Source organism: Quercus suber, unplaced genomic scaffold, assembly GCF_002906115.3.
Source record: "Quercus suber isolate HL8 unplaced genomic scaffold, Cork oak 2.0 scaffold_43, whole genome shotgun sequence".
NCBI lineage: Eukaryota > Viridiplantae > Streptophyta > Magnoliopsida > Fagales > Fagaceae > Quercus > Quercus suber.
In genome coordinates, this window is record NW_027069508.1 from 973,352 (window position 1) to 983,875 (window position 10,524).

The 10,524-nt window shown below is 34.1% G+C and overlaps 1 protein-coding gene across 2 annotated transcripts; it reads right to left on the minus strand.

Moving 5' to 3' along the window:
• Nucleotides 1-2,494: 2,494 nt before the first annotated feature.
• On the minus strand, nucleotides 2,495-7,394 carry LOC112027121 (disease resistance protein RPM1-like). 2 transcript variants are annotated; one of them, XM_024059792.2, is made up of 4 exons: nucleotides 7,116-7,394; nucleotides 6,950-6,982; nucleotides 3,450-6,273; nucleotides 2,495-2,895 (listed from the first exon to the last, which is right to left on the minus strand). In XM_024059792.2, the coding sequence occupies exon 3, from the start codon at nucleotides 6,166-6,168 to the stop codon at nucleotides 3,475-3,477; it is 2,694 nt and encodes an 897-aa protein (XP_023915560.1). In that variant the 5' UTR covers nucleotides 6,169-6,273; nucleotides 6,950-6,982; nucleotides 7,116-7,394; the 3' UTR covers nucleotides 2,495-2,895; nucleotides 3,450-3,474. The 2 variants fall into 2 exon arrangements, with proteins under 2 accessions (XP_023915560.1, XP_065627450.1); XM_065771378.1 differs by having other exon boundaries at nucleotides 7,074-7,394.
• Between the last annotated feature and the right edge of the window lie 3,130 nt (nucleotides 7,395-10,524).

Genomic DNA, 10,524 nt, shown 5'->3' on the forward strand with positions numbered 1-10,524 from the left:
TGTAATCATTTTTGGCTTGGAGAGTCCCACATTGGAAGAATCAAACTAGTGGTACTCTTAAGCCATTGGTCATCCCTTATAAGGTGGAAAGAGGGAGGAAATTCTTCCAATGTGGGACTCTCCAAGCCAAAAATGATTACAAGTGCAACACTTGATCTTGAGGCAAAAATTGTACCCATAATAACAATAAATGCAATAACAACCATTCATAAAAGAAGATAAAAGAAGAAGAAACATACATGGAATTGAGAAGCTACCGTCATGAATCATTCCAAATTACTACCAAATGTATATCCTTGGGACGTACCACAACACTGAATAACAAGAGAGTAACTTATGAGTTATGACTAAAAGTACAGTTTTAACTTCAAATAGATATTGCATACTTAGGCTAGGTTGCACGGACACACCATTTTTGGCGTCATGTCGATGTCAGACACCAGAACGGGTACGACTCGCCTAATTCCGGTGTCTGATGAGTGTCTCTTTCTTTTTTTCTTTTTTTTTTCTTTTTTTTTTCCTTTTTTTTTTTTCACTTCTCCGACACGGCTCTAACACGTCCAACATGCTAGCAATGAAAAAAAAAATCATAGATTTTGATAGATGGACTTACCAATAAATTTGATTTTGTGATATACCCTAGAACAAAAAAGCAAGTTTAGAGTCTGAGAAAAACCCACATCTCAAGTTCTCAGCCCACCCACCCTTTGACCTCTACCCGCTGCTGCTGCCACAGCCCTCTGTCCCTCGCCAGAGCTAGATCAGGCCGATTGGCGAGCTCCATAGACGTTGGCATTGTGCCCTATCCCTTCCGATCTCTCTCTCTCTCTCTCTCTCTCTCTCTCTCTCTCTCTCTCTCTCTCTCTCTCTTTGTGTGCCCTGTCCCTTCCGATCTCTCTCTTCTCTAGTTCTCTTCTCTCTGTGTTTTTTTTTTTTCTTTCTTTCAGATATTAATTTTGGTGAATGGGTCATAGTTGTACTGTTACTCACTTATTTACATAAGTTATAATGCATTTGTTTGTTTGTTTTTTTCCCCCCACTCTCACAGTCTCACTGTCCCAATGTCACTGTTACTGTGTTTCTTTACTCAGCCTTTTGTTTATAAATTATAATGTTTATTATGAATTTAGTGATTTTATGTTTTTAGTTTGATGTTGAACTTGTTATCCTTTTATGGTTTGTACTCTAAACATTTTATGTGTATTATTGTACTACTTTGGATGTTAGTTTACTTATTTGTAGTTCTTACATAATTTAAATTTTAGACATAAACGTATTTTATATCTAAAAATATTTTAAAAAATGCCTAAATATAAAATTTAATTAATTATTTAACCGCCGTGTCGTGTCCTTATTTTTCAAAAATTGCCGTATCCCTATGTCCATGTCTGTGTCATGTCCGTGTCTGTGTCCGTGCAACATAGGACTTAGGTAACATAAAGTATCAAGTTGCTATTCCGATCACATAGAACAAGACAAAAAAAAAATGTTCAACATGTATTAGTCAGATATTATGACTTGGAGCAGTAATTTCTCTTCATGAGCTTAAGACAATTTAACTATGAGAAATGCAGAAAAAATACAGTCTAAAGCAAGATATTTGCTTCCCAAAAGGAATTGGCAAAAACATACACAAGCCAGTATAGGGGCATCAATTGAAAGACACGGGGAGCATGTGCGAAGCTAAAATGCCGGTAAAGAAGACATCCTATCTTAAATTAGACTATAAATCTATAACCTCAGTATGGGGAGACTAACAATGTAAGCACTTAGCATTCAAACACCCTATTATCAATGTCAAAAAATTGGAAATCTCATTAAGAATTTATATGCAAGTCAAGGATTTTTAACTAGGACTCAAGAATCATAGGTTAATGGGCAAGAAGCATTAATAAAAGGAAAATAATTAAATTATGATTATTCTGATCTGCAAATAAATAAATCTTAATCACATTTCATTTATATAGGAATTGTGCACTAAAGAGCATAGGGTGTAAAACAGAAACTGAATACTTTTTTCTTAACTTGATACCTCCACTTTTTGATGCATGGTTATACAAAAGGAGGGGGATTGTGCATCTCCTTGCTAGTAGTTTGTGCATCTCTTGGATACTAAGGTTAAGAGATGATGCAAAAAGACAGTACAACCTAAGAGGATCTTCCCATAAATAAGGAACTACTAGAATGTCTCAGTGGGAGGGGAATACCTGTAAGGAATATATAGGGGACAACATGTATAAAGTCAAGAAAATGAATTCTGAACCTATATGTTGCTTATCAAATGGGTAGTACCGTAGTAGTAAGCAGTATTTGGGCATCACTTGAAAGACTCAGGGAGCATGTGCCAAGCTAAAATGCAAGTAAAGAAGACATCCTATCTTAAATTAGACCATAAATCTATAACCTCAGTGTGGGAGACTAACAATCTGAGCACTTAGCATTCAAACATCCTATTATCAATGTCAAAAAAAAGAAAAAGAAAAAAGAAAGAAGCTATTACTAATCAGTATTTCTCATGATGACCAGTTCTCATATTATACAAGAAGCAAAGTAAGCACTCACAAGTTTGAAACAGAAATATATATATACACACACACACACACACAAATCACAGGCTAACATGTGGCTTACTAAAACAGACCACAAATAAGACATCATAACCAAACCAAATCTTAGAAATCTATATACACAAAAGTGAAATCACAAGCAAGCTTAGGATAATCAACATGCTAGAAAGACACATAATAATGAAAAATCCAGCAAAACTCTTGTGGTTCGTATGTCAACATCTTGTATCTTCCTAGTCCCAATCATACAACTTCCACAGAGGACTTTCCTTGAACATATGGTGGGCTTGACATATCCACAAACAGACATTCTTGCATGCATACGCACCTACATACATAAATAAACACAGCATATTGAGTCAGACCAAGTAAAAAAAAAAATTGTTCCATTTCGAGGAACTTCTTGTGTTTATGCCAAGATGTAACTAAAAGAAACTCCAAGTAATAGCAAGCATAGGTGGGCATGATTCTGCCACAGGTAAAACAAGAAAAACAGAGATACAGGGAAGTATAATTAATTGTTACAAAAGATTACTTATTTATCATGTCAGAAACCATTAGCTCTAAAAAGTTAAGCTATTACAAAGAGGATTTATGACATAAATCAAGCATACCACAAACGTATATAATTTGTTAGTGAAATAGAAATAGCTTAAATGCTGTAAAGTTTTTTTTTTATTTTTTTTTATTTATTTATTTTTTTTTAATTTAAGATAGAAGATAAAAATGAATGCAATAACCATTCAGTTAAGAGAAGTGTAGGTACACATAACAACCCATAATAACCTGCAATGTAGGAAAAATGTTGTAAACGTAATATTTCTTTTTGGTTATATATAAAAAGAGGAAGAGGAAAAAAAATAGATAGAATTGAGAAGCTACCTTCATGAAACATTATGGATTACTACTACCAGATGCACTTCTTTGGGATGTGCCGCACCTTTGGAAAATCCACGCTTCCTTCTCCCTCTATGCGATGTTGAAGTTCCATTGAGACAGATGCCAAAACCAGTTCTTGGAGATTTTTAAGGTATTCGATGCCCTTGGGCACTGTCTTTAACTCAATGCAACTATCAATACCTATAGATTTCATATTGGGCATCACCCCCTTTTCTATTATTATCTCATTCAACTGAGGGGAATTACGAATCTCCAATTTTGAAAGCTTAGGAAAGCCTGTACTGAAACATATTTGTTTTCCAACATAGGCATTACTAAGTGTGAGATGTCCCAAATGCGGCAAATTAGCAATGCGTGGGAGTAGATCTTCTGCTAGCCTTGACCAATGCAACTGCAAATGGGTAAGGCTTTGAAGTGAACAAAACCACTGTGGCACTGTTTCTAGTTTTCCGATCAAGAAAAGCCTTTGAAGGTTAGGAGGAGGAGATGATAGTGCATCCATTCGGAGAGTTTCCTCCTCATTAGTTACCATGACAGACAACGAGCAAAGAAGTCTCATGTTTTGAATTGTGATACATAACTCTGTCTCATCTGCTTCTTTCACGCTGCCAATACCAATGGAGGTAAGTTGGGTCATACTTCGAAATTGTCTTATCAAGTCAACTTTTGCTTCAAAATAACACAGAGTTTGCAAATTCTTTAACTGGCCGATATTTAATGGTGCTTGCATCCCTATAGAATATCTAAACTCATTCCAATTTCCTGTGTAGCGATACATTATTAAATGCCGCAAGTTTTGCAACTTTCCTATTCCATGAGGAAGAGACTCTATTTGTGTGCCCCCAATGTCCAAGGTTTGAAGATTAAGGAGCCTCCCTATGGAATTTGGGAGCTTCTTAAGTAAAGTTCCCCTTAAATTCAAATATCTTAAGTTGAATAATTTGAATAGTTCATCAGGCAATTTATCAATTGGGGCATCCTCCAAATTTAGAACCCTTAACATTTTACTTCCAGAAGGCAATGTTTTCAATGACTTGTTAAAAACAAGAAAAGAACGGAGCTTCGACATACCTGTAAATGATTTGAGTTCTCCATCAAATTTGTGAATTGAAATGCGGCGTGCTTTGCATTCTTTCATTTCTTCTCCTCCATCATATACAGCACCAAACTTTTCTTTGATGGATACTGATAGAGCAAGCTCCCGCAAAAGATCATGCATTTTACACATCCTTGGCCTTTCGAATTCATTCCTCACTACAACTTGAAGCATGTTCCGAAAAATGAGTTCTACTAGATAGCTATCTGCTACTTCTTCTAGAGTGGACCCTTCAACTTGTTCTACAAATCCTTCACCCATCCATAGCTTAGTGAGCATTTTTCTTTGAATCTCATGGTCTTCTGGGAAAAGGGAGCAATATAAGAAACAATGTTTCAACTGATATGGTAAATCATTGAAACTAAGAAACAAAATGCTCTTCACTGATTCTAGCTTAGGATTTTTACTTAGACTCCAATTCAAGCCGTTGTAAATTTCACTCCATTGAGACATATTCTTAGAGTACATAAGACTGCCCAAAGCTGCAATTGCAAGAGGTAGGCCTTCGCATTTTCCCACAAGTTCTTGAGCAAAAGATTCAAGCTCTAGTGGGCAACTTCCATTTGGATTACTTGAGAATGCTTTCTTGCAAAAGAGTTCCCAGGCCTCTTCCTTTTGCAACAGATGCATATGATGAACGTGGTGTTTACCTCCCAAAGGATAGCAAGCTACATCTTCTTTTCGGGTGGTAAGGATGATTCTGCTCCCAAGACAACTATCTTGAATTGATACTTTTATTTCATCCAAGAGGTTTGTGTCCCAAACATCATCTACAACAAGTAGATACACTTTCTTCTCTAAATAGTTCACTAGTGTTTTTACTAACAATCTGTAGTTCATGGAACTCAAGTCTGCTGGATTTGCTTCCTTCCTTGACTCATAAAATTCCTTAATCAAGCTCCTCAATAAGTTTTCTAATTCATATGCTTGGGAAACTGTGATCCAAGCCCAACAATCAAAATGTTTCTTTACATCATCATTGTTGTAAGTGTTGGCAACTAGTGTGGTCTTTCCAGAACCACCCATCCCGACTATTGAAATAACAGTCTGACGTGGTTCTCCATCCATCAACCAACCCATTATCAATTGCCTTTTATTTTCTATTACCACAAGTTCATCTTCTTTATGAAACAAAGGAGATTCACCACGACGCACAATCCACTTGTGATTATCACTAGAACTTTTATCCTCTATATGATTAATACCATATCTTTGGTTCACCTCTGGAATGGTCCTGATTTTCCTGTTGATTTTGTGTAACTTGGTGGCGACTTGATGCCTCACCCATAGGTTTTGTGGAAAGTAAATAGTGTGGTGAAGGAACCTGACAGATCGACCACCAATTCGTTGGCTATTGATGTGATACACGAACCGATCAATAATATCTTCAACCTCATATGTCATGTCTCTCACACTTGCCACCCAAGTTTTCTCTGCTTCATTGCTTGTTCCCTTCTTATCCGCATCTACTAAAAAAGATTGCATGCTTATCAACTCATTCTTCATATCAACAACTGCATCACGAACCCCCCATAACAATGATGTTTCAATTGCAAGCACTGAAAGGATATTGTCAATCAAATAATTTACTACAGCTGAGTCCATTTTTTCCCTTTAAACTCCCATATCACAACATCAATATGGGTCAGTGGAAAGGAGAAAGATAGGGACAACCTTTGACTTGTTGCTCAATCGCCATTCATTGGAGATCTACACAATCAGAATAAAAGTGAGAGATATAATGGATGATGAAGGTATTTTAATCCTCAAAAAAGTGTAACAGTACAAGTCAGCCAAGTTGAAGTCTTTGGTTTTTTTGCGAAGAGCGGAATGGTTTAGTGGTGCTGCCTGGGAGAAATTGAGTTGTTCAAATCCCAATTTAAAGCAATTATAAACAAACAAAGCTATTAAAACACACCAATAAAGTTGAAATTAAATCATCAACAAGACTAAGTTAAATGCACCTCTTTTGTAATGGTTAATGCTATACATTATGATTTTCCTTGATTCATTGGTATTATTTTCAGAACATCTGTAATTCTTTTTTTTTTTTTTTTTAATTGAACAACTAAGCCACAGGGGAAGGGGAAGAGGTGACAGTTAAGGAAAGTTAGCATGAGGGACCAATTTATTTTAATTGTTTCCGAAACTTCTTGTTATCATTATTTGATCCAACAATTTTGCTTTCACAACCACTAACAATTTGGGATATGAAATGATCTAAGGTGCACAAAACCATTAACAATTGGTTTTATATTGATGGAAACTACTCTTGAACCTCAAACATTAATAACAAGTCCAAAAGGTCACACACTATCATTACAAACCACCCAAAAGTCAAATTTCAAGTGTGTAAGTTTATACGGTGTGGTGAAAAAGCAATTACCTTCTGTTTGAAATTTATAATTTGCGAACCCTCCTGAAAAAAAAATGAAAACAAAAGGTTTGAATTTATTCTTACAATGAATGATTGGAAGGATAGAAATAAAACTTCAAACTTTTAAATTTACTTTTTAAGTTTCATTTCAATTGATAATGTTCAAGATACCAACCCTCAAGACCAGGGGCGGAACTAAGTTATGTTTGGCCCCCCTCCTACGCGCTAGCCATAAGAATTCCCCCACCTCAAATCCCAACTTTTCAGCCATAAACATTTTCTCTTTTCCGTTGTCCTCTAAGCACATCAGCCACAGCCATATCCCTTCTTCTTCTGTTTTTGCTAAGACCATATCCCATGTTCAAGATACAGATTTTTTTTTTTTTTTTTGGTTGAATTGCTAATCAATATGATAATTTTATCTTGGCTCTCCAAGCACAAATTTCTTGCTCCACATTCTCAAAAAAATAAAAAATAAAGAAATAAATAAAAAAATCCTTACTCCACCTGTCCTCAAGATTCTCTAATTCTGGAAGAATTGAAACTAATAAAGTATTTATAATCATCTATATTCTATAACCATATGTGTGTGTATATATATATAGAAGCGTAGCATTTAATATTATTACGCTTAGTTAAGCCACGCCATTATTCATTTTTTTTTTCCTTTTTTTCTATCAAATTTTCTTCTATTTTTTTTATAATATCTAATACTCCCTCCGTCCCAATTTTTTTGTCCTGTTTGAAAAGTCAAACTTTTTAAGGGAACATCATTTATTGTCTTGTCTACCTTTTAAAAATGAATAAGTTTCCAAAACTACCCTTAAAAAAATTTATTAAAAATTTGAATTAATAAATTAATAGGGGTATAATAGGAACATTAGTAAATTAATGACTTTTATTTTTAAAAACAGGACAATATTTTGGGACATCTCAAAATGGAATAGAGGACAAAAAAAATGGGACGGAGGGAGTATATAAATTATTAATACATCCAAACAACAATTCCGCTACTTTTACCTACATATCCAAACAATTGTTCACTATTACTTATGTAAATAATAGTTTTGCATTTAATTACTTTAATGTCAATTATACCATTAATTTGGACACGTCCAACTCCCAAAAAAAAAAAAAAAACCTACAATTATAAATATAATGAAGTGTTCAACAATAATGTGGGAAAGCCATATATATTCCAATGGACAAAACTTAAGTATAGTAACTTAGATATTGTTCCTTAGGTTCCCTTTTTAAGATTTAGTCATATAGCTATTTAACTAAAAAATACACTTCTATCCCATGAGAAAAAATTTACATAACAGAATCTTAAAAAATGAACCTAAGAAACAGCACCTAAGTACTGTACCTAAGTCTTGCGCTATTCCAATTGCTATCTTTCCTTTATTTGAGTTCTCTCCGTTCAGAAACACGGGTTCCTCCCTTTCTTCTTTGTGCTCTAACATAAAATTTGGTAGCATTTTAATGGTTGGGGGACCACTCGACACTATTGACGTGGCCCTCCAATTGTCTTGAATAATTTATCCCACAATTGAAAGGTATTTTCTTACCTTGCACGTTAAAATTGGCATATAGAAATATTTACAAAAATTGCAAGTGTAAAAGGCTATGAACTTTTTTGAATTAGATGGTGCGAAATGTAAATTTCGCCTTTAGGTTTTAAAAAATAAACTTCTATATCATATTAGATGGTGTGACAAACCTTTTTTTATGACAAAAACAAAATATCAAAACAAGTCATCCAAAAAGTATTCTAATTTGAAATTATACAGTATACGAGCATCGCATGAGACATCATCTAGTTAATGAAATAACAGAACAATCGGACAAAATCAAAATTCAAATTGACCAACCTCAACCTCAAACCCATGAAAATGAGGTCTTAATTAATGTAGACTAAACATATGATATGGACATAAGTAGAGAACAATACTTCAACATGTTGAACCTCCAATACTTGAAATAGAACCCAAGCCAATAGCTTTGTAGTTCAAATATTTTGCACTTGTTTATGTTTCCAAATGAGATTATTTAGAATTCAAATCCATTCTTCTCCAAATTATCGAATTAAAAAAAAAAAAAAAAAAAAAAAAAAAAAAAAAAAAAAAGAGGAAGACAAAGAAGAGAAGAGATTGGTACCCAAGATTTACACCACCTGATATTCAAATCTCGTTTGTTTTTACATTAACATTTTTTGAAATTGAATCATTTTCCAAGACGCATATTTCAGAACACTATTTCAGTTTTTTATATTTGGTAGCAACTTTAAAATGAGTTGGAAAACTATCTCTTGATTTCTCTTATTTAGCTTTGGCATAATAAAGAGTTGTTTTCTAGATATATTTTATGGAAAACAACTCTATCTAATACAAAGTTAAATAAGAGAAGTTAAAAGATAATTTTTATTTGACTAATTTTTTTTTCTAATACCACCAAATACAGAAATACAAAAAAACATAAAATAAAAAAATAAAATAAAAAATTATCTTTACATTAGGTTTTTCATCGAAACAAATAGAGCGTGGTGCTAATTAATGCTTTTAAATGTAAAAAATATACAAATACAGTGGTGAAATATTTTAAAGAATAAACTTACTTGAGAATTACACTGGAATATATTCTTCAGAAGAATTGTACACTTCGAGTGCTTACTTACAGGAGGAGTTTGCACTTAAAGGTGATAAAGAATCACAAGTAGAGAAGATTGCAAATGAGAAATTATATCAAGATGGTTTTTCTCCACTCTGTCCTCCACTTGAAAATGAGTAGCTTTTTACACTTATATATACTTAAAACAGACATGTCGGCATCTTAACGTGTCCTCAATGCAACTAATGCATTGGACACAATTCTAACCCATTTAAAACGATTGTAAAAGTCTAATGACTAGACTTTTACAAACTTGTTGAACACTCTCTGCTTCTTTCATTTTCACCTGGGTTTTTCCTCGCTCTTTCCTCTTGTAATCTTATTTCCCAAATGGATTGTCATGGACTGAAGATTCTTCGCCTTTTCACTTAACGATTTTTGCTTCACTTTAAGACTTTTGCTTCAACTGCTTGTCTGCCTTTTGAATTATTGTTGTCACACAGCTTCTTTTATATTATTTTCTAGATCAGTGCTTCACATATTTACATTTATTAGGAAAAAGAAAACAGCCCACTTGCTTTACCATTTGAGACAGTCTTCAAATAGTCATCATATTATAATGTTGAGAAATATCAAAGATGTTGCCATGTTCAAACTTAAACGTGTTGTTGTGGTTAAGTGTGTTTCAAAGACTTTTCTCTTTGTTGCTTGTCCCACATTGCGAGAGATGGTTCACTCAATTGTTTATAGGCTATGGGTTATTTTATTGTATGGCATGAGATAGTCAGGTGAGGGACTTGGGCTAGGTGATCGACTTGATTTTGGGCATTGGTAATCCTATAGTTTTGCTTGGGCTTTCTTTATATTTCCAGCTATCTTGGTATAGCCCGTTGGGCATTTATTAAGCGCGGTTGTTTTATTTGGCCCGTTAGATACCCACTTGCTCCTATTACGTGGCTTATAAAAACCTTCCA

What these genes read in the sequence shown, in the direction of transcription:
- LOC112027121 (XM_024059792.2), bottom strand. Translation starts at nt 6,168, where the DNA reads ATGGACTCAGCTGTAGTAAATTATTTGATTGACAATATCCTTTCAGTG.